A 22,566-nucleotide genomic window follows, 5' to 3' on the forward strand; every position below is an offset into this window, starting at 1 on the left:
GGGGAGGAAATGGAAAGCCCGCCGATGAACAACAAAGCCAAAGACAGACCATCTCCCAGTGGGTATATTCGAATACTCTTCCCGGAAAAAATTAAAATAAGATGGACATTTCTACCTTGAATTCAAATCGCAAGAACTTTTCGTATGTTTGAAATATATATAGAGTTAAAATTATTTTTTTTTGGATTGCATACATATTCTGACGAAATCCGTACTATCATTTTTCCTTTCCTGTCGAATTGCCCAACCTTCCTGCCAGGGCATTGAGACAGACTGACAAAGCAGGAATCTAGCACTTGAAGCGACGAGTGGCAAACGTTTTCCCGTTTACCATTTTCCATTTTCCGATACCAAAGTGGCAAAAGCCTGAAAGCGAGGACGGTGGCTGGTTACTTTTCATTTCGCCAACTCCAACTCCTTTAGCTTGTCCTGCTCATTAGCAATTGCCCGGCATGGCAGCCAAACAGCTGTCCCTGTTAGCCAGTTTTCACCTAATTAAGCAAACAAAAAGCAAACGTGTGGGAAACTGGTCGGGGAGATAACTTTCCCCGCCCCAGAAAACACACGCCCATGTCCCCGAATATATCCCACAGGCTAATGCTAATTGCCACGAACATGGGGCTAAGTAGCCAATGGAATGCAGCCGAAAACATTTGTCTCTAATTGCGGTTCAGCCCAATTGGGCAGGCGAAATTAAATTAAATGCAGCCGAAAACAAACAAGCGAGGCAGCCAACCCCGAGATGCCCAGGAGAAGCTGAGAAGATTCCACGGCGGCCACAACAATTTGTGCAAAAATACAAATTGGAACATTTGCGGAGGCGCAGGCGTGTAGTAGGCAATACTGTGAGAATTTATGGCCCTGCTCTGGGGTCACTACCGGGATAACATCTGGCTGGCTAGCTGGTTGGCTGACTGGCTGGCTAGGCCCAACTCGGAGGAACTGGAGGAGCTGACGCGTCGTGCGCAATGCGCATGCTTACCTAGCCGCTTTCAAACAAAACTGAAAACCGAAACGGGTAAGGACATTGACCAGGAACGATGCAAACTCCAGGCAGACAGCCGATTGCGGCAGTCGGCGGAGGAGGAAAGCCATTTAAAATTAGTGAAATGGTTCAGTACCGTTGAAGACCGGCGGAAAAACAATTAATAATTGCAATATATCTCTGGAATCTTGGGCAATTGCAGTTACCACAGGGGTCACTTCACTTCTCTCCAGTTGCAGAACTTCGATTGCCTGCGCCAAATTCCAGCCCAACTGCCTTACATAAAGATGATTAGCACATGTTCATATCTCTGATCTTAACGACCCATAATAGTTTGTTTTAGTCCTGGAAAATGTTGAGCAAATATTTATGATTTACTTTATGGCAGTTTACCTCATGGCCATGTTCATATTTTTTTGTTTCACGTTACAGTCTTCTTCAATCCTATGACTGGGTTAATAGGCAAAGTAAAATTCTGAAAAGTATGGAGAGAAAGCGTCCCAAAACTCCAAAGCCATTCGAAAAAGACTAGCCACTTGTATGTCTTAATACAGCCGATAAACAATCCACGGTCTATTACAGCTAATGAAGTGCTTAAGAAAACCATATATCCGTTTCTCTTTCGGGGTATTCAAATAATTCTAAAGGCCCTACCTTAGTGCTCCTGCAATAATCGCAAGGTCTAGACATTCACGCTTTACCCCTATAAATTTAATTAAAGCCAAATCTGCTGTTGGCCTTCGCTTCCGCCTAACGGACTGTGGGACTTTTGCTTTCCGCATGCTGTGTTCTTTTCTCCTTTTTCCTTTTTTTATGGGCTTGGCTTTGGCCTAGCCGCATCTTGAAGAGGGAACACGGAGGGTGGAGGAGAGAGGAGGGCTTGCTTGTTGGGGGCGTGCGTGAAAATTGCTGGAGTGCACAAGGAAGGCCGCGGGCTGCCCTCTCTCACGTTGCAGGACAAGAATCGCAGTAAGTGATTACGTAACCAGTGCATTGTACGCAGCATCTGTTTTGGGTTTCCTCCTTGGACTCTTCTGCTGGCCATTGCAATGGATGAGTCCGCAGTCGGAGGATGGTTCTTATCAGCCAATCAATGGTCGAGAGGAAGCTGCGGCAAAATAATTTATTCACAACCATTATGCGCTGCGAATTTATGCCACTTCCTGGTGGAACCACTACAAATAGCCTTTTAAAATGCGATAAAAATAGCGCCAAGGGGTCTGCAGTGCACAGACAGTCAAGGAAGATGCACCAGACCAGGGTGCTGGGTTCGAGATGATGGGGCGTGGCCACTTGGCAATGACTCTCAAGCATGAAACCGTAAAATGGCTTTTCAATAAACCCGGCTGCAGGAGGAGGGGAACTGCCAGATGGAGCTGGGAAACTGGCGAAACAATGCGACAAATATTTGAATATGTTAATTAGTCTGTTGTTCCTGCCGTTGCCCGTTTTCTGGGCACGATCAGTTCGTTCTTCTTCTATCGCTGGACGTGCATCGGTGCAGTCTAATTTCATGTGTTGCCATCTTGTTAGCACACCGGTGAAGTTCTCGGCCGGGATGGGGGGGAGGTTCCGACCTGGAATCCGAACTTGCAACCGTTTTGCATCTTTCGCACCAGGCGCACTAACGAATGCAAGTGCTTAGAGATTCATATTCGTACTTATGATCGGTATGCAGGTTGGCCCACACACACACCAGCCGGCCATAAAGCTGCCAATGGCCGGCCGAGAGCAACTGACAGCATCAGCGTTGTGGAGTCACAGGCCACCAGCGGATCGGGATCTCTACTTCCATCCGAGCGAAACACCGAACCCTGAGTATCCCATCCCCGCCCGCATTCCTTGCCATTTGCACGCAAAGCTAACTGCGGATTACAGTCGAGGTTCGATGGGGGACAAAAAGATTCCGACTTGCTACTGCTCGTCGAAATCATTCCTGATATACATTCATATGTAGGTAATCAATTAGGAAAACTCTGAAACACGCCTGTTTGGAAATCAGAACTAACCCAGTCTTGGTAGAAGAGGTGCCCCACAATGAATGGCGCTGGAGACAAGTGGGGGAGCGTTGCACAAATTGGAGTTCTACTGTTCGCTGGCATCCAGCCTAAAACTCACCTGTGGCTCACTCCTTGCGTGCGCCGACGCCTCAACTCTTGCTCCGACTTTGGCCTTAGGTTCGCTCCGACTTGGCTTCATCTTGGGATTTGGCAAGCATGGGGGTTTCGTGGCTTTGTAGGTGTTTCCAGGGGCCACAGCTGATGCCTTGACAGCTACTAAATTCTCCGCCCGTCCGACGCACACGTTCCTTGTCCAATTTTGGGCACCAGGCGGATTTTCCTCCTGGCCGGCGCTTATCGCCTGGCCATAAATTCATGCTGTAGGTGTCTCGATCTTTTCGGTTTCTTTCTTTTTTGGCGTTTTGGCGGAGGTCCTCGCCTCGTGGACACGCAATGAAGCTGTTTCTTCGTGCGCCGGAATTTCCCCGCGGCATGCAAAATGCAATTAACGGCACTTGCAGCGCGCCGGAAATTGACAATTCAATATAATGGGTTCCTTGTTTTCGCTAATTGGTGGTGCTTATGCACGCATAAATTAAGTAAACACAATACGAAGTCATAATTAATTGGACAAAGCAAACTAGAGCTGACAAAAAAGCTGGCGTCCATTTTGTTAACAGGATCTGCACTCGATTAATTAGGTAAGTGCACCGATTACTTAACGGTCATGAGATCTATCGATTTGGATAAACTTTCCTCACCAGTATATCATAAATGAAACTCAAAATGATTATGTACTAATAGAAGTTATTATCTAACTAAAAATTCATCGCATTGAATTTTGCCTTCGCAATCGTCACAATTCGGACAAATGCCATTGAAAAAAAGAAAAAAAAAATAGTGAAAATGGCGAAAATGTAAAATAATTTTATATTTTGAAAGTTTCCTGGCAATTTTGTAAATAATCCAACATGGAGCAAATTCAAAGCTTAAATATTCGTCCGCCCATTCGACTATCGATACGTTATCGATACTAACTATCGAACCAGTAAGTGAATCTCAACTGGTTCCTTTTTTAATCCACTGCAGACAAACAAGAAATCTTAAGAAAAGAAACAAAATATTTCGGTGTCGAGTTTATTGAAATCTGCAAGCTATAGGCAAACAATCGGTTAAGATGTACTGTCTACAAAACGCAGAAAAAAAGTTGTCTTTTCAAGATAAGAACAACATCGGACCTATCGATACTTCACTGGAGTTTTCACATCGATAACAGATGTACCAACTGGGCACCGCTGAGTGACGTGTAAGCGCAGCCAGAAAACCATTTCAATTGTTTTACCCACGATTTAACCGAAAGTTGCAATACAATGGGTTCGTTCCGCCGCGAGAAAGACGAGGAGGAGGACGGTAAGTAGCAGGCTATCACCTGTAGCCAAGTAATCCGCCGGCCAGCGAAGCCAATCGAAGACAACCCAGTTGCTGGAAGGTGCTCCGCTGGCACAGACACACACTCACACACCCACTAACCCGACAAAGTCGAGAAAAATCGAGTTTTCACTAAATTGACTGAGAACATGAACTATTTTTCCCTTGCCTCGCACAAAAAACATCGCGGCCATCCGCCAGCAGGACCGAGCAATGCGTACCAGAACCTGGAAAAAACCTCGGTGCTTCAGGAGACGCGCACCTTCAATGAGACGCCGGTGAACCCAAGGAAGTGCATCCACATCCTGACCAAAATCCTGTACCTGATCAATCAGGGTGAGCAGCTTGTGGCCCGCGAGGCTACCGACTGCTTTTTCGCGATGACGAAGCTCTTCCAATCTAAGGACGTGGTGCTGCGTCGTATGGTATACCTGGGCATCAAGGAGCTGAGCTCCATTGCCGAGGACGTCATCATCGTTACCAGCTCGCTAACGAAGGATATGACCGGCAAGGAAGACCTGTACAGGGCCGCTGCCATCCGGGCTTTGTGCAGCATCACGGATAACACCATGTTGCAGGCCGTGGAGCGCTACATGAAGCAGTGCATTGTAGACAAAAACGCGGCGGTTTCTTGTGCTGCATTGGTCAGTTCCTTGAGACTGGCCAACACTGCGGGCGACGTAGTCAAGAGGTGGGCAAACGAGGCCCAGGAGGCCTTGAACAGCGACAACATCATGGTACAGTACCACGCCTTGGGTCTGCTCTACCATATCCGCAAGTCGGATCGGCTGGCTGTCTCCAAGTTGGTCAACAAGCTGACCAGAGGCTCTCTGAAGAGTCCCTATGCCGTTTGCATGCTGGTAAGTGGAGTCTGTACCCTAAACTTTTCTTAATGAAATGGATTCGAACAGCACAGTTATTCCATTTAATGTGACATCTGACTAAGTTCGTTTTACATCCCCCAGATACGCATTGCCTGTAAGCTGATCGAAGAGGAGGACATTCCCTCTGAGGAGCTTTCCGATTCACCCTTGTTTACGTTCATAGAGTCCTGTCTGCGCCACAAGAGCGAGATGGTCATCTACGAGGCGGCCCATGCCATTGTCAACCTCAAGAACACCAATCCGCGAATGCTATCGCCGGCGTTCTCCATCCTCCAGCTTTTCTGCAGCTCGCCGAAGGCAACGTTGCGCTTTGCGGCTGTGCGCACGCTCAACAAGGTGGCGATGACGCACCCGGCAGCGGTGACCACCTGTAACTTGGACCTGGAAGGTCTCATCACGGACTCCAATCGATCGGTGGCCACTCTGGCCATCACTACGCTGCTAAAGACCGGCGCTGAATCCTCGGTAGAGCGTTTGATGAAGCAGATCTCCACGTTTGTGGCCGAGATTTCCGATGAGTTCAAGGTGGTGGTGGTACAGGCCATTTGCGCTCTGTGCACCAAATATCCGCGCAAGCACACAGTGCTGATGAACTTCCTCAGCGGTATGCTGCGCGAGGAGGGTGGCCTTGAGTACAAGACCTCCATAGTTGACACCATCATCACGATCATCGAGGAGAATGCGGACGCCAAGGAGTCCGGCTTGTCGCATCTGTGCGAGTTCATCGAGGATTGTGAACACGTTTCACTGGCGGTGAGGATTCTTCATCTGCTGGGCAAGGAGGGACCCTTTGCGGCCACACCCTCCAAGTACATACGCTTTATCTACAACCGCGTCATCTTGGAGAGCCCTATTGTGCGAGCAGCCGCGGTCACGGCCATGGCCCAGTTTGGAGCATCTTGCCCAGCTTTGTTAAGCAATATCCTCGTGCTGCTGGGTCGTTGCCAGATGGACCCGGACGACGAGGTGCGTGACCGTGCCACCTACTACCTTAGCATTCTTAACTCGGAAAGGCCAGAGCTGTACAAGAACTACATCATCGAGAGGGAGAACTGTTCTCTGGCTCTGCTGGAGAAGTCGCTGGTCGAACATCTGAATGGTGACCTGGACACACGCTTCGATATTTCCATTGTGCCCAAGGCGGCCATAGTTAAGCCAGTGATTGCCAACGACGTAATGCTAGTTACCAGCAGTGCTCCACGACCGCCGAAGATCACGCGGGAGGAGGAGAGTGCTGCACGTTTGGCACAGCTGCCGGGCATCCAGGTGCTGGGCCCCATCCATCGCAGCACAGCTCCCATCCAGCTGACCGAAAGCGAAACGGAGTACACGGTGCAGTGCATCAAACACATATTTGGCCAGCACGTGGTCTTCCAGTTCGATTGCTTGAATACGCTGTCCGATCAAATCCTGGAAAATGTGCGGGTGGAACTCACGCTGCCGGATGGATTCACAACCAGGGCAGTCATTCCATGTCCCAAGCTACCCTACAACGATCTGCAAACTACTTTTGTCATCGTAGAATTTCCGCCCGATGCCGCCAATTCCATTGGTAAGTTTATAAATAACATGAATTTTGTATTAAAATCATATCACTTTTTCAAAACGAACTATTTCCTCATTCCAGCCACCTTTGGTGCCACTTTACGATTTGTGGTCAAGGACTGCGATCCCAACACAGGCGAGCCGGAGTCAGCGGAGGGCTATGACGACGAGTACATGCTAGAGGATTTGGAGCTGACGGTTGCCGATCAGATACAGAAAACCAGAAAGAACAATTTCCAAGTGTCCTGGGATGCGGCTGACAGCGAAGGTGCCACAGAAAGATATATAGGGTCCATTCAGTGATTAGTAATACTCTATATTTGCAGAATGGCTACAAGCCGAGGATACCTTTGTGCTGTCGGCAGTGACCACCTTGCAGGATGCCGTCAACACTATAGTCAAGATCCTGGGCTTGGGCGCTGCAAACCTCTCTGAGAATGTGCCCGAGGGTACGCACCTGCATACGCTGCTCTGTTCAGGTAGGCACCCTTCGCTTTGAGTTGTAAGATGAGTAGTAAAGTCCTTCCCTCTTTACAGGAACCTTCAGAGGCGGCGCCGAGATTCTGGTGCGGGCCAAGCTGGCGCTTTCAGAAGGCGTCACGCTCAATCTGACGGTGCGCAGCACGGATCAGGACGTGGCGGAGCTCATAACGGCGGCCATCGGATAAGACAGCGAGCCATGCAGGAACCTCGTTTGGTTCCTGCGTGCTGTAAACGTAATCTGAACTCCCTACGAAACTACGAAACAGAAAGTTACGCCTAATCAAAATATAATTTGTACCTTTAAGCGACTGTCTCTGTAATAATCCTAGAGCCCTGTCCACAATCCGGCACGTGCAACATGGAGTATTGCTTCTGCCCATTTCCCCAAAAGTTTGTGTGGCGATGCCGCGATGCAGCCTTCGGTGTGCATCGCTTATGTTTATTATCCCCATTTAGCCTGTGCATTTAGCTTAAGTATGGAAACAAAATATTAAAAATACATGTATATGCAATGCAACCCGACCTGAAGGCGTTTATTTGGCAGGTGCTTTTAAAGTAGGACATTGAAACGTTTTTACTGATTGCAGGCTCGTGGGAACCACACCTCCAAAGAGAAATTGCTTCATAACTAGAGCTTACTTTATTTTATATGGTATTTTATTTAATTATAAATAACTTATAGTTGCAGTAGCCTAGAGTACTTCTTGTTTTCCTATTTTTACAAATTTGTTTTCTCTTGAATCGTTTATGTTCGCTGCGTCCTCCACATTCGTCTTAAATTACAGATTAACCTTTCTCACATGAATTCATAATTTCTTGTGCTTTTGTTCGCAATCGATTCCTTATTATACATTCTCCGATTCCGACTATGCTGAATATTTTCGTGTAAAATGATCGACGATGGAGTTCCTTCAATCGTTCGAACCGCTCTTCCGTATTAAATATTTAAAATGTAAACGCACACAAGTATAAAAATAATATAGATTCGTAATAACAAATAACACACTCATGCAGTTCGCAGCAATTTCACAATGATAATTTCATTTCGTTACAACTCCAATACTCATCTCCAAATGTGTTGAATATGTCATTAGATATATGTTTATATAGTTACGAGTGGTTGGTTGTCTGTTGTGTTTCATGCGGATTTCTTGCCAGGCGAGTGCTATTCGATTGGAGATGTGCATCATCATCCCGCCTGGCCTGCTCTTCAGATTTATCCATTTTCTTTTATAATACAAACTAGAGTGTTTCTCAGCTTTCTTTCCGTCTTCTTGTTGTTGCGTCGTCCTCTTCGATCGCTCCACATGCAGACGCTCACACACAAATTACAATTATATTACAATTAACATATTTCGTTTACACTTTTCGTTAAGGTTTGCCTTGCTTATTTGTTTCAGGAGCACGCCGCAAGTTGGCCAGGAAGCCCGGAGCTCAAATTCACAACACTGCTCCGGCACTTTAGTGGGTCGCATTCTGGCTACGGGGCTTAGCTGCCGGGATGGGGACTGGTGGGTCTCTGGATCGGTCGGGGTCTTGACTATTGAGCAGCTTAAGTCTTACAATTAAGATAGAGTTAATGCTTGGATATTTTATACAGTGAGTGGGTGCTAGCTGGTGCTGTTGCTGGTGCTATTGCTTTCGCTTTCGCTGCTGGTTGATCGATGCGATTTCCTGATTTTAAATCCGATCCGCTTCAACACTTGAACTTGACCATGGGAATATGCTTGGAAGACACGCACTTGTCGCAGCACCACTCGGCAAACACCTCCTTGTTGAGCATTTGGAAGGCCGCCTCTGTCAGGCCAACGCAGGTTCTGCAAAAATGATAGTGGTAGTGGAGTTAGTCGACGACATACAAGAATAAGCGAAAACACCTTACTGATTTTATGTATTAATTCAAGGGTATTCCCCGGTTAACTTTGAAATAGTAGTGATAAGACTAATTGCTCATGAGATTACTATAAACTTGGCTAAACATTTTGTTCCGAAAAGATAACTATCAGGATATAAGCAGTTTGGAATATGATATGAAATAAATATGGTTCCTAGATATTTATATTATATTTTCTATTTGACATTTTTAATCTATTGTAACCTGGTCGACCTACCTGTGAAAGAAAAAGTTACAACCGGATTCACAGAACACGGCTTCGTCGTTGTCGTTCACCTCCTTATGGCACATGCCACAAGGATATATGGGCGGCGCATTCGGGTTCTGCGGATTAAAGACCATTGGCTGACCCGGCGGGTACATCTTTCCGCCGCCCATTGTCATCGGCTTGGGACCAACGCCCATAGGGCCGCCCATCGGCCCACCTCCCATGGGCCCCATGTTGCCCATCGGTCCACCGGGACCCATGGGACCTCCTCCACCACCGCCGAACATATTTGGACCTGGGCCGCCCATCGGATTGTGGTGGTGATGCGGGTGTCCGTGGTGCGGGGACATGTGCGGATGCGGGGGTCCGTTCATGCCGCCGGGTCCGGGTCCTGGACCTGGTACTCCACCCATGTGGCCGTGGCCCATGTGCGGACCCGCGTTCCCGTGCGGACCGCCCATCATGTGCGGATTAGGTCCTCCGCCCATATGAGGAGGGATTCCACCAGGACCGCCGTGCATTCCAGGTCCTCCCATCATGTGCGGCGGTGGTCCGCCAGGATGATGGTGCGGATGATGCGGGTGGTTCATCATATTCGGATGCGGGGGACCAAGATGGGAGGGTTGCTGCGGTGGCAGCATTTGGTTCATGCCCATTCCGGGCATTGGTCCGGGCCCGTGGCCAGGTGGGCCGCCGCCCATGTGCTGCTGGTGCTGCATAGGAACTGCGTTCGGGTTCATCTGGCCCATCATGGGTCCGTTGTTGTTATTGCTGTTGTTGTTATTGGGGCCATTGGGTCCGGCGGGCGACTGCAGCGGGCTGGGTCCGGAGTTGGGCATGCCCGGACTCGGGCCGGCGCTGTTTAGCGAGTGATGCGGTGACATGGCGGGCGGCGCTGGCGAGGATGTAGGCACTGACGTGGACATGGACGTGGCCGTCGATGTGGGCGTGAGCGTGGGCGTGGCGGGCGAGGGATCCGATGAGGAGGCTACCGATGATACCGATGGTCCATTTGACTGCATCGACGTCGGCACTCCCAGGCGTCCGGCTGCTGGCGAGAGGTGAGGATTTTGATTGTTGTTGCTGGCGTTACTTGTATTGCTTCCGTTGTTGTTGCTGTTGCCGCCGCCGGGATTTCCGCCGAGCATGTTGTTCCCAGGACCTCCGGGGTTGTTGCCGTGCGCGGGGGAGATGCCACCGGGACCTACTAGGCCGCCAGGCCCAGGACCTGGTCCTGGGATTGGTCCTCCAGGCATGTGACTGCCATGACCCGTTGGTCCGTTCCCGAGCGGACTGTGCAAAGGAGGAGGACCCATCTGCCCGTTGTTCATCGGTGGCTGCGGAGGTTGTTGTTGTTGCTGCTGTGGTCCGCCGGTATTGCCGGGATTTCCAGGGCCCGGTCCCGAGGGAGGGCCCAACGGGCTGCCAATTGGATTGCCCATTGGCGATCCCATCGGCAGAGAGTTCATTGGCGAGTTCTGGCCCGGACCGCCCATCGGTGAACCCTGCATGGCTCGCGGATTGGGTCCGTTGGGACCGCCTCCCATGGGCGACAGTCCGCCCATGCCCATATGATGAGGTGATATGCTGGGGCCTCCCATTCCGCCCATTGGACTCATGCCGCCCATGCCAGCTATTCCACCCATGGGACTGCCCATTGGAACGGGTCCTCCAGGGCCACCAGGTCCCCCTGGCCTTCCGTGATTCATATGCGGCGGAAGTCCGACTCCTGGTCCCGGTCCCATTTGGTGGGGGTGCATTGGGCTCATTCCTCGCATTGGAGGCGGACCACCCATGTGCGGATGTGGGCCATGTGGGTGACCCATGGGTCCGCCTGGATGATGCGGGTGCATATGGGGATGCATGTGCGGCGGGGGAGGAGGTCCACCGCCCATGCCCATGCGGTCTTCCCAGTGCGGGTGCCCACCCGGTCCACCGCCGCCAAAGTGACCGCCTCCTGGTCCGCCGCCCATCTGATTCATGGCCGCCATCGCCGCGGCCGCTGAGCTGGACATCGCCGACACCTGGGGACTGTCGTCGAATGGATTCGAGGCAATAATGGTGTCTCCGAAGCCTCCCATTGGAGGTGGGGGCAGCAAATCCTGCGGTGTGGGTGGCGCCTGCTGCTGCTGCATGGAATTCGCAGCAGCTGCTGCAGCCGCCGCCGCAGCCACCGCTGCAGCGGAGTTGGCGGCACTTGAGGTTTTTCGCCGCTTCTTCGGATTGCTCGGCGCCGAGATAATGTCCGTGGGAGGCGGCGGCTTAAAGTCGGGCGGACAAAGACCGCCCGCTGGACCCGGCAATCGATATGGCGCCATACCAAGATTGTGGGTCATATTCGAGGTGTTCTTCTTCCGAATGGTGGCAGCTTTTCTTCAACGGCGTGGGCAAGAAATTCGGTTGTAGCGGCGTCGCCAATCCCGCGCAGGAGATCTCGACGCTGGTAAAGAAGTGGTTGTGATGTCCCTAGGGAGGTGGGCACTAATCCTCTGGATCCTTCGGTGACCAACTAAAGTGGGTTATGCTCGGTGGGCTTGGGCTTCCTGCCGGTTATCCGGCCTGCGACCGCCTGCAGTTTGAGTTCCTGGGGGTGTGAAGGGTGCCAAATGAGTATCTGGCATCCTGTGGGTCAGTCCTCCTCAACTACTCACCAAGACATCTCCTGGCCAGGACCCTTATGAAAATCGCGTTTTTAAAGCAACTGGCTCCCGAAACGCAGGTAAACACTTTCGGCGCAACGAACGGCAACCCCGCTTATTTTTCGGGTTGGCAACTCTACCCTGGAAACCCAGCGTCGTGTTGTCTCGTTTCAAAGCGCCAAGCACCTGCCGCTTCTCAGTTTCTTTCTGATCCTTGATCACTTTGGTCAGGAGTTAGTCTTTTTAGCACTCTGCACTGCGCTTTGCCACTAATTCCCCTTCATTAACCCTTCAAAGGGCGCTTTCTGGCAGGCTCTTCTTCTTGCCAGCGATTTTATGTCCTCCGCTGCGCTTCCCGTTCCGTTTTAATTGCAGTGCAGCGCTTAACTGTTGTTTATTTACGGGATCTTTTTGCGTTTGCCTTCAATCGGAAAACAAAACAACCGGCGGTTATTTCCCAAGGGAAATTATGTTGGGGTTTACGCGATTTGTGAAGCCTGCGTTTTCTGTTGGCTTTTTGTTGATTTGATGGCCACTGCAGCATCCACTTTTAATTAGCGCCGTTTATATGAGCGTCACACGCACGGATTACCGTTACGCGGATTCGGCGGTCCGGCGGACTGACCACTGAACCGTTATATAGCAGCAGCACATTAACCTTTGTTTATTTTGACCAATTTTTGCGTGCGAAGAAGCGAAATATAAATAATTTTCATTGCAAGTCCGCCAGTGTGACCGTTTGCGCACGTCAAGAGAAATGCCGGAATTCCGTCGGCGGCTCAGTGTGGCCAAAGCACGCCAGCATAAAGCAGTTTGCAACTACGTTAACATTTTAAAAGTAATAGGTTTTAAGGAGAAATTACGATTCGGACAGACGACATTTAGGTAATAAATATAATTCGCGTAAACGTATTAGCCCCTAGGCCGATACGTAGTGTGTCTTAATGCCGCCAATCGTCTATCGATAGGCAGGTAATGCTATCGGCAAACTCTCAGGCGACGCTTGTTTATTGGCGGTGTTTAAATAAAGAGTTTAAAATTGGAAGGTTTCCCATATTAGGCTAGAGCGGATTGAACAGCAATGTGGAGCAACTTCGAGGCGTCCTCCCTGGAGGACGAAACCATCTCCAACATATTTTCGTCGCGAGGCATCTTCCAAATAAGCAGTGAGGAGGAAGTGAGTCCTTATTGTGCGGAATCTGCAGTTGGGTTTCTACGCTCGCCTTGTTTCCTTGCCAGGTAAACAAATATCCGGATGTCATGGCCTCCGTGCAGTGCGGCAAGATGGTCATTGGCATCGACAAGAGCCTTTTGCTCCTGGAGGACGAACTGGTGGCCAAGTGCAGCTTTCTGGCATTCGGGGCAGCCATCGAGGCCATTGCCATTTCTTCAAGCGGCAACCTGATTGTCTGCGGCCTCAGCGATGGCGAAGTTCACGGGGTGTTCATCAAGGGCCTGCTCCTGTTCAGCGTGGCTGTCAATCTGGAGGACGTGAGCCTAACTGGCGGGACCTTCCGGAGCATCCATCAACTGGATCAGCGGTTCTACTTCACCTGTAAGAATGGAAGCATATATAGGTAAGGCATTCACAGATATGGGCACTGGCATATGCGTGATAAAACTGGATCTTGACAATATTTCATTAAACGATTCAAACGCATTGTAGCTTAAGCGATATAGATGAGACCTGCTTGGAGACGTTAGGCAATATGAGCCTGAATGAAAACGAAACCATAGCTTGCGAAAAGGCCCTGTTGGAGGACGTCACCATTAATCGCCTTTCCAAGGGTAGATCCTCGTCCAGCGTGGACTGTGCAGTGCTGCTCAAGCGTCTGGTGACCGGCAACATCAGTGCCGAGAACAATAAAGATGATCTGGAGGCGCAACCCGGTCTAGTTATCACTGGAGATCAAAGCACGATGAACTTTAGGAATGCAGCCAATGACGTGACTCGAATAAATTTGCCCGCTCAGTACGGCAGCCTAAAGCAGATCTTTAACTTGGAGCACTATATGTGAGTGGGTTTGCTGATTGTGGTGCTAGAATCCCTTTAACGTGTATCTGGGTTTTACAGTATCGCACTCACCAATTCCGGCCACTTGGTAGAAATTTGTCCATACACTCGCACAGTGCACATGTGTCAAACTACCCAACAAAAGAATCTGGTCATCGAGGATCTGCTGGTTATGGAGTGCAGCGAAGAAAACATTGAGCTACTGGTGCTAACGAAATCAACGGAAGAGGGACGCTTCATTAAGATAGTGGAGTACCCAAGTATGAGTCCAGCAACATGGAAACATAATACAGTATGGCTTAAAACATTGTATTATTGTAGCGCTTCATGTGAAGAACGAGGTAGAAGTTCCTGATCACGCATGGCTCGTGCGTCAGCCAAAGTGTGCGGTCAATCTGTATTATCTGGCTGCCAAGGAAGTCAACCAGAGCAGCATACCCTCCGTGGTGGAGATGATGCTCGTTTCCGAGACCGACCCCAGTGATCGTTTTAAGAAGCTGATTTGCAAGGGGCGACTGGAGGAGGCTGAGGTATTGTGTGTAATTCATCTCTTAGTCATTTATTATCCATTCCCATTTGCAACAGGAATTTGGCAAGCAGTTTGACCTGTGCCTCCAGCCCATCTATGAAGCCAAGGCGAAACGCATTCTGGTCGAGCTTTGCAACTCGAACTCGCATAACGATGCATTCGACGTGGACACTAAATTCCAAAACTTGCTGCAATTGCTGTCTCAGGTGGAAAGTAAGGCATTCATAAAGAGCCATCGCATGATCAACTTGAGCTCGAGGCACATCCTTGAGCGGTATCTTCGCGAGGTCAAAAAGCGTTTGACTTTCGAGGACGACGAGGAGGATATGCTGGAAATCGACGAGCAACTGCACCGACTTAAAACTCTGGCCATAATAGATCCCTACGAATGCAACACGGATTGGCAAAAGTTCATTTACGATAACAACTTGGTCAGGATGGTCAAGTCGCTATTCAACACAGATATGCCCACGGCCTGTCTCATTTGGCGGCGGCATTCGAGCAGCATTCTGCCGCTGCTAAACGAAGATGAGTTGCGCACGCTATTAGGGTTCATTCCGAGCAACACCAAGCCCTTCAACGTCGTCCAATGGTTGCGTCAGTTCATTCCGATGGTCAGCAACACCCATCCCAGCATAATGCCCTTTATCACTGACTGGAGCATTGAGATGACGCGGAATCTGCAGTACAGTCCCCATTGGCCGGACATCGGCCTGGAGTTCTGCACAAAGATACTGGAAATTTTTGAGGAAATCCAGTTTACTTACTCGTAGGAAAATCTTTCTATTCGCCCTAAAATATGTTAGGTTTAACTTGTACATCCGTTTCAGCGATGTGCGTCGTCAGCAGGAGCGCAACGTTGGAAAACTTCGGGATCTTGTCAACGCACTGCAGGATCTTTCCGTGCTTAAGACCAACTATAACATGGGCTTTACACTGGACAACTACATGCAGGACTCGATCGACGCCACTGCGTTGAGCATTTTGCAGCACGTTCAACTGGATAAGCTTCAGCGTCTGGTGAAGAACTTTATGTATCCGATCTTCCAGGAGAAGGGACGTCAGCCACTGGACGTGATCAAGCAGTACATATCACAGTTAGTAGCTAGTCGACAAGCTTCTAGTTCATGGCTGGAGCGGGCGATGGCTTGCATTGAGCTGCTTCACAACGAGGACAGCCGTTTGGAGTGCGCCTTGTCTGTGCTGCAAAACGCACCTGTGCCCTGGCCGGATACACTAGCTCCTCTGATCAGGCTGCGTGCCTCCACTCATCCATTGGCCGTGAAGATCAACGCCGAGTACGAGATTCAGGTGATCAAGATCATGAAGGTCAAGTACGGCTGGCCGGCTGACAGCTCCGATATCAACCTGGAGCTTTTCATGATGCGCATTGTGAAGTTGAATCTGCCGGACATGCTGGACGACATCAGCGCCCTCACCAAGGCGGCGCCGGACCTATCAACTAGTGCCAACTTTAACTGCTGCTATCAAATGGCACGGAGAGGACAAGTTGAGATGGCTTATGAATTCTTCAAAACGCTGAATGGTGAGAAGAATTCGAAGAGCGGAAAGGAAGTGGTAGAGATCATGGCTAACATCTTGGAGAACAGCTCCTCCGATTCGTTTGAAAGTGATATTAAGGTTCAGGAGCACCTGAACGTCCTGGAGCTTTTTAAGTTGTTTTTGCCGCATGTTGAATCCGTGTATGAGCGCCGCTACCTGGTGATCAAGCATCGTTTCCGCCTGAGGAAGTTTGGCATCCTTTTGAACTGCAGCAGCGAGCTGATACCTCTGCACAGACGTCATTGCCTTCTGGATGAGGCCATTGAAAGGATAATTGAGCGGGCCCAGGCCACGCTGAATGTGTCCGCTTTTATAGCCAGCGAAATAAGCGAACTGTGTACCGCTCTCGGTCTTCCAAAAGTATTTGGTCTGCACCGCATTTGCCAACGCATTGGATGCCTGCCCCTCAGCTGCGCCCTGGCTTATCATGTTGTAAGCTTCGTCGACTGTGTGCCCGCCAATGCCGGCGAGTTCGTCAATCTTGCACTTGAGCTGCTGGTTCAGCAAATTGAAAGCGCCAAGGGAAAGAATCAGGGTAAGTCGTTTACAGCTTTTCAATAATGGGATTGAGCGAAAAATCCATTTATGTGTTCCAGAAACGGCCTCCTCGCTGCAGTTGATCAATGAGAACGATCCGCTTAGCTTTTATTTAGCGTACGAGTTGCTATCCTCCGCCCTGCTCCACGAGAGCAGCCGTCGTCACGATCTTGTGGAACTCATTAAATACATACGCGTGGCTGTAATCCACTACCCGCTAGATGCCATTAAGACTCACTACGACGGCAAGGAGCAGGCCGTCAACGAGCACATCTGCCGGGCCCTCGATGGGATTTCGGTAGCCCTGGGCGAGACCACAATAAACTTCAGTTGTGCTCTTAACGGATCCTTTGACGTGAAGACACTGACTGTTCCGACGACTACGAAGAAGCGTTACTCCGTATCCATGTTTGATGAGGTAGAAGTGCAGCCTATCCAGCAGCAGCCTCAGAAGGTATTGATCGTACACAGCTATAATTGACTATAATTATAATGCTTTCTGTTTGTCTTTGAAGAAAAGCGTCGGGGGTCGCATGGCAATAGTGAAGTTCCTGGCCCGCACCCTGTTGCTCATGGTAATCGAAACGGAGCCAAACAACTCATTGCTGATGCAGGTTCGCAATGAACTGCCGGAGAACACAAAAGCGGATGTCGAAAGTGCTTGCGCTGACTTCTTTCTGTCACTGGAACACTTGACGAAGGTGAAGGAGCACGACGCTTGGTACGTTATGTCGCAGTATCTGCTGGACTTCCAGAAGCAAAACTGTCGCAAGAAGCGGATCATCAACGAGGGCTTCGTTACGCTGCAGTTGCGCCGCATATTCCGAAATGCGATGGGGAGCAAGGATGTGAACTTCATAGAGCTTTTCACCATGTTGGTGGTGGACAGCGAGGCACTAGCGCTGCTGGAGAAGCTCTCCGTTGAAGTAAAGACCGATCTGCAAAAAATCAACTTCCTGACACTATCCGCCATGTACCACGAGCATATCGAAGACTTGGACAGTGTCCAAATGATACGCACCAAGTAAGTGGAGCATTACATTGAAAATGCATATGTTAAACTTCGTTTTATTGCTTTGCAGGAGATTGAAACTCTTCTATTACCTGGAGTTTTGCCAGCAGGATCAAAGAATAAAGGGCAAGTTCAATGCCGACATGGACAACATAGAGGACCTGCTGAAGGAGTTTCACAATAAGCAACTTGACGTTCAGCTTTTGGAACGCATGAGCAAGGACTTTGGGTTCGACTACCAGAAGATTCTGATTACCCAGATACTAAGCATATTGAGCGCCCAGGAGTTGCGCTTCGAGGTGAAGAGGGATACCTTCGGCGACGAGGAACTGGTTATGCTAAGCAGCGCCCAGGAAATGCGCGATATGTGCCAACCGTACATTAATGAAATCAATAATGTCGAGCTCTTTACTTCCAAGTTAAAACACTTTATTGAAGACGTAAGCTCACTGATGCCACAAATAATCTTTTTTTTAATACATTTGGATATCGTTTAGATAAACATTTACTTCTACGAGCTGTACATGTGTGTGATTAACATCCTAATGTACTTCGATTCGGCTCCAAAGGAAATGGAAATCTGGATGAACATTTTGCACTTCCTAAGACACAAGATGATCACCAGAAGACGCAATCGGCCAGGTCAGGTGGAGACCGACACGTGGCTCAAATCACAAAGGGAAAATGGCGTTATGCCGAAGATATCTCGATATCGTCTGCCATTTAAGCCCATCGTAGAGCAACCTCTTAAGGATATTCTCGGTATATTCAACTGAATTAGTTTAATGCTTAATGATCCTGTGTAATTCTAGTTTTCGCTTCTTCTATTCAGACAGCGAACTAAACGTGGACAACTGCCAAAGCTGGTTTCCACTGATTCAGATGTACACGGCTTTGAAGGGATCCAAGGATAGTTCCCAAAACTGTGACTACTTCTGCATGTCGGCAGTAAAGAATTCGATATCGGAATACAAGTCGAAAAATGATTCGGAATCCTGGAGTCTTCATCCCACGAATAATGCCTTCCTGCAGTCAATACTACGGCTGGTCGAGAAGGTGCACAACCCGAACAAGGCGTTTCTAATACTGTACTTCGTGTCCAACTATGCTCGTGATGGAGCCGATCAGGTGGAGGCTTCCTACGAGTGCTGGAAGTTTGTCAAGGAGAAGGGCCACCTGATTACAGATCCAAAGAGTCGCGAGCAGGTTGCCAAGGTGAAGCGACGGTATCCTATCCAGAAGACTCAGCACCTGCTGTATGTCTATGGCCTGACCGATGAGAAGCTACTGCGCCAGGTGGAGAACCCCACCGAGCTAATTCAGGCGCTCTACCACCACGAGCTGATCCTCAAGTCCAGCAAAGTAGATATTAACGCCCTGGTTGCGGAGATAGCCAAGCTGCACGACCTCTGCTTAGCCACCATCCAGTACCGCCTGCTACAGAAGTGGCTCGCTCTGACTATGGAGTCGACGGGTGACGGTACCATTTTGGAGGAGACCTTCATGGAGGAGCAGAACTGGCCGGAGCAGGCCAACGGAGCGGAGTCCTCCAACAGCCAGGACGCCAGCGAGAACGTGAATAGAGCGTTCTACATACTCTCCAGTTGGCCAAAGGCGGAGGCAGTCAAGTTTCTTGTGGGTCTGATCTTCAAGGGCGGGTAAGGACTGGTATTTAAAAGTTAGCGAAAATAATTCATTGATTATACCCTTCCACCAGTTCGGTAAACACCTCCACACAGCTGCAAATGTACGAGTGCTATTCCAAGCTAAACGATGGCAGCAACTCCTTTACCAACACGATCAGCCAACGCCAGTTCATCAGCATCAAGTGTGTGCACGAGCTCAAGGCTCTGGGCTACAAGTCGAACCTGGAGAAGTTCTCCGACGACCATTGCAACAAGATTGACATTCTGAAGATGATCTGGCAGCGTAATGCGCAGAATCCTCTTTCGCTGGAGGTGATGGCCAACATTTGCCTGGGCTTTGATATACACCTGCCGCAGATCTGGAACGGCATTCTTAAGCGCATGGTCATGTTCCATATGGTGCGCGAGCTGAACGCCTTGTTGGATGTACTCAGCTGCCGGCCGCATCTACTCCACCTGGATGGGCTGGCCCAGGCCTGGGATTACGTGCTCTGCCATCCTCTGCAGAACGCAGTCGAGTTACGCTCCTTTAAGCAGGAAGAGCTGCTCCACAAGACGCTGCTGCGCCTGCAGGGCTGTCCGGTGGTGCACGCCCTCAACCTGCTACAGTTCGCCCAGCTCTGCACCGTCGTCCATCGACCGCACATGGCCGCCGCTCTACTCACCTTCTGCCAGAGCGCCGAGCAACGCCAGAAGATCAAAAAGGTATGCTCGAACCGCGCCCTTTAACACAATGCCCTATCAATAATCTCTTCTTGCAGATGATACATTCCCATCCGGTGGAGAATCTTCGGCAACAGATCCTGGATCTGGAAGATGCTGGTATCTTGCCGGTGGTGCTGAACTTTGCGCTCAAGGAACTAAATCTGTAAGCGTAGAGATTTTGATTTTCCAATTCCCTTATTTTTTTGTTTTATCGTGGAATTATTGCGTTATGTGCGTTCCGGTCAAGATACTTTTGTAAATATCAAGGTTTATACCTGCAAATATAGTTTATGCAAACGGTGACTATTTTTTATTTTATTCTTAATAATTTATTTTGCATACAGTAGCAATTAGTCAATATTTTAACAGTGCAATTCCCTTAATTTAATAACAAAACAATATGTTAATTTGAGAAATTGTCTAGGGAATTTCGCTTCCCAGTTTAAAATGAACAACAATAGCGATGACGTCATATGTATGTATCACTTCTGTACACAGTGGGCTCAAAATGATGAAATACTGAATTTGGTGAGATATATTAGGGTTTTTTAAATGGAAGACTTTGTTGTGTAAAGAAATTCTACAATCTTAAATCGATTTGATTTAAATATATGGCAATAAGTTAATATACTGAAGAATCGAACTTTTTGAAATTAGTTGGGGACAAATTTTCTCGAGCCCACTGTACCAGTCAGCTGTGCCCGCCAGCTGTTTTCTATTTGTGGTTAGATCAAAGACAGGTTACACATTGTAAGCAACTTGAAAATCAAGGAGAAAGCTGCGAAACTAAGTTAAACCGAGATGCTGCGTTCTTTGATAGGAGCACAAAAGTGCTGGGGCCTGATCCGCACCAGGAACTTTATGGAACTAGCCACCCAACAGGCGTCAGCATCCTTTGCATTGTCCAAGTAAGAGCAAAAAATAAACTGATGAGCTTACATGGTAAATGAGTGCTTCCATCTCCAACAGGCGTCACTACTCACCGCCCACGCATATTAAGCAATCAGCGGTCGCCAATGAATCCGGAACCATGGCGGAGGGTAAGTGTCGCCTTGCCCGAGTCAAACCCGTCGTAATCCCCGAACTTCTGCAGTCAAGCAGGGGATGATGAAGAGATTGGGGCTAGAGCCCGGCTACAACCCGCTGCCCAAATCTAGGGAGCAGCTGCTCAAGTACCAGCCGAAGCTGGAGGATCTGCCTCCAAGAGCCATGCAGGATTCCTTTACCTCGGCCATCATTCCCCTGAGCACGGACCGCACTTTGCAGGACAAATATGTGACCTATCTGGGCAATGTGCGATTCGGCCGACTGCTGGAGGACATGGACTTGTTTGCTGGTACGAGGACCACATTTGCTGGTAATGGAATCCTGGCGCACCTTCTCACTATCCGTTATTTCCAGCTTGGTGCTGTCATAAGCACCTGGTTCTGCCCAATCTGCCGGAGGGAGTTCATCTGCCGTACACATTTGTGACCATTCTGGTGGACCGCATCGATTTCACCAATGTGTTGGCCTCAGGCACCCAAGACATCCGTTTGTCTGGCCACGTTTCCTGGGTTGGAACCAGTTCCATTGAGGTGGTAGTGTGGCTGGAACAGATGGTTGATGGAAAGTACCAAAAGTTAACCCGTGCCTTGTTCCTAATGGCAGCAAGAAACGCCAACAATACCGGAGCGGCTCCTGTCAACCCATTACAGCCGGCTAACGAGGAAGAGAAAGTAATTCTGGCTGGCGGGGCAGATAGAAAGAAGAAACGTCAGATTCTGTGTGCTCAGTCCATCTTTAAGGTGGAACCCAATGACCCGGAGCAGACAATTATGTACGAGCTGTACAAGAGGACAACTCCCACCAACACTTTGGAACTCAACAAGCGCATCCTGCCGCCAAACTGTCGCTGGATGGAGGACTCTTTCCAGATGAGCACTATTCCCTCATTTCCGGAGCACAGGAACCACCACAACCGGGTCTTCGGAGGCTTCCTCATGCGAAGTGCCCTGGAGATAAGCTGGGCAGCAGCCTACCTCTACTGCAAAACGCGACCCAAGCTGGAGCACATTTCCGACATCAGCTTCGAGAAGCCCGTTAGCGTGAACAGCTTCATCAAGATGACCGCGTATGTGGTGTACACCAAGGAGAACTACGTGCAGATCATGACCGTCGCAGATGTGATGGACCCACAAACGGGCAGCCAGGTGACCACCAACACGTTCTACTACACCTTCTCGTCTCCGGACACGGTTACCGAAGTGCTGCCCCGCTCCTACCACGAAACCATGTGGTACATCCAAGGTCGTCGGAAGTTCGAGGCCAGCATGGGTCCAGTGTAGACATGATGCGGCCTGTGATTGTTACTCAAGATATTATGCAAGGCTATCCTACCAGATAAATGCAATTACCAGTTCAGTGTTTAAAAAAAGCAATAAATGTCTGTTGTTCAATGATGTGCTTAAGCAGCTTATAACTTTTAAAATCTTCTATTAAACCCTATCGAAGA

At 49.3% G+C, this 22,566-nt stretch overlaps 4 protein-coding genes across 6 annotated transcripts; 3 read left to right on the forward strand and 1 right to left on the reverse strand.

Annotated features, from left to right (window-relative positions):
* The first annotated feature begins 4,248 nt into the window (after positions 1-4,248).
* LOC117146076 (coatomer subunit gamma) lies at positions 4,249-7,847 on the forward strand. 3 transcript variants are annotated; one of them, XM_033312021.1, is made up of 6 exons: positions 4,249-4,395; positions 4,615-5,273; positions 5,379-6,849; positions 6,925-7,110; positions 7,169-7,321; positions 7,380-7,847. In XM_033312021.1, the coding sequence occupies exons 1-6, from the start codon at positions 4,356-4,358 to the stop codon at positions 7,508-7,510; spliced, it is 2,640 nt and encodes an 879-aa protein (XP_033167912.1). In that variant the 5' UTR covers positions 4,249-4,355; the 3' UTR covers positions 7,511-7,847. The 3 variants fall into 3 exon arrangements, with proteins under 3 accessions (XP_033167912.1, XP_033167913.1, XP_033167911.1); XM_033312022.1 differs by having other exon boundaries at positions 4,618-5,273; XM_033312020.1 differs by lacking the exon at positions 4,249-4,395 and having other exon boundaries at positions 4,548-5,273.
* A 99-nt stretch (positions 7,848-7,946) lies between these two features.
* On the reverse strand, positions 7,947-12,825 carry LOC117146077 (protein pygopus). Its single transcript, XM_033312023.1, has 3 exons — positions 12,079-12,825; positions 9,437-12,011; positions 7,947-9,142 (listed from the first exon to the last, which is right to left on the reverse strand). The coding sequence occupies exons 2-3, from the start codon at positions 11,761-11,763 to the stop codon at positions 9,022-9,024; spliced, it is 2,448 nt and encodes an 815-aa protein (XP_033167914.1). The 5' UTR covers positions 11,764-12,011; positions 12,079-12,825; the 3' UTR covers positions 7,947-9,021.
* A 322-nt stretch (positions 12,826-13,147) lies between these two features.
* On the forward strand, positions 13,148-20,378 carry LOC117146075. Its single transcript, XM_033312019.1, has 14 exons — positions 13,148-13,243; positions 13,306-13,643; positions 13,733-14,080; positions 14,141-14,340; positions 14,402-14,610; positions 14,666-15,378; positions 15,440-16,707; positions 16,769-17,163; positions 17,225-17,733; positions 17,792-18,161; positions 18,219-18,483; positions 18,554-19,379; positions 19,439-20,072; positions 20,129-20,378. The coding sequence occupies exons 1-14, from the start codon at positions 13,148-13,150 to the stop codon at positions 20,237-20,239; spliced, it is 6,282 nt and encodes a 2,093-aa protein (XP_033167910.1). The 3' UTR covers positions 20,240-20,378.
* A 348-nt stretch (positions 20,379-20,726) lies between these two features.
* On the forward strand, positions 20,727-22,530 carry LOC117146082 (acyl-coenzyme A thioesterase 9, mitochondrial). Its single transcript, XM_033312030.1, has 4 exons — positions 20,727-20,980; positions 21,042-21,112; positions 21,166-21,408; positions 21,474-22,530. Exons 1-4 carry the CDS (start codon positions 20,874-20,876, stop codon positions 22,397-22,399), a joined length of 1,347 nt encoding a protein of 448 aa, XP_033167921.1. The 5' UTR covers positions 20,727-20,873; the 3' UTR covers positions 22,400-22,530.
* Positions 22,531-22,566: the final 36 nt, after the last annotated feature.

This window comes from Drosophila mauritiana, chromosome 3R (assembly GCF_004382145.1).
Source record: "Drosophila mauritiana strain mau12 chromosome 3R, ASM438214v1, whole genome shotgun sequence".
NCBI classification, from domain to species: domain Eukaryota; kingdom Metazoa; phylum Arthropoda; class Insecta; order Diptera; family Drosophilidae; genus Drosophila; species Drosophila mauritiana.

Bases quoted from the DNA above. Each gene is read 5' to 3' on its own strand.
- LOC117146076 (XM_033312020.1), top strand. From the start codon at position 4,563: ATGAACTATTTTTCCCTTGCCTCGCACAAAAAACATCGCGGCCATCCG. The intron at 5,274-5,378 runs GTAAGTGGAGTC...TACATCCCCCAG, and splicing joins CCTATGCCGTTTGCATGCTG to ATACGCATTGCCTGTAAGCT. The intron at 7,322-7,379 runs GTAGGCACCCTT...CCCTCTTTACAG, and splicing joins GCATACGCTGCTCTGTTCAG to GAACCTTCAGAGGCGGCGCC.
- LOC117146082 (XM_033312030.1), top strand. From the start codon at position 20,874: ATGCTGCGTTCTTTGATAGGAGCACAAAAGTGCTGGGGCCTGATCCGC. The intron at 21,113-21,165 runs GTAAGTGTCGCC...GAACTTCTGCAG, and splicing joins ATCCGGAACCATGGCGGAGG to TCAAGCAGGGGATGATGAAG. The intron at 21,409-21,473 runs GTACGAGGACCA...CGTTATTTCCAG, and splicing joins GGACATGGACTTGTTTGCTG to CTTGGTGCTGTCATAAGCAC.
- LOC117146075 (XM_033312019.1), top strand. From the start codon at position 13,148: ATGTGGAGCAACTTCGAGGCGTCCTCCCTGGAGGACGAAACCATCTCC. The intron at 13,644-13,732 runs GTAAGGCATTCA...AACGCATTGTAG, and splicing joins AAGAATGGAAGCATATATAG to CTTAAGCGATATAGATGAGA. The intron at 18,484-18,553 runs GTATATTCAACT...TCTTCTATTCAG, and splicing joins ACCTCTTAAGGATATTCTCG to ACAGCGAACTAAACGTGGAC.
- LOC117146077 (XM_033312023.1), bottom strand. From the start codon at position 11,763: ATGACCCACAATCTTGGTATGGCGCCATATCGATTGCCGGGTCCAGCG. The intron at 9,143-9,436 runs GTAGGTCGACCA...TCATTTTTGCAG, and splicing joins TGTAACTTTTTCTTTCACAG to AACCTGCGTTGGCCTGACAG.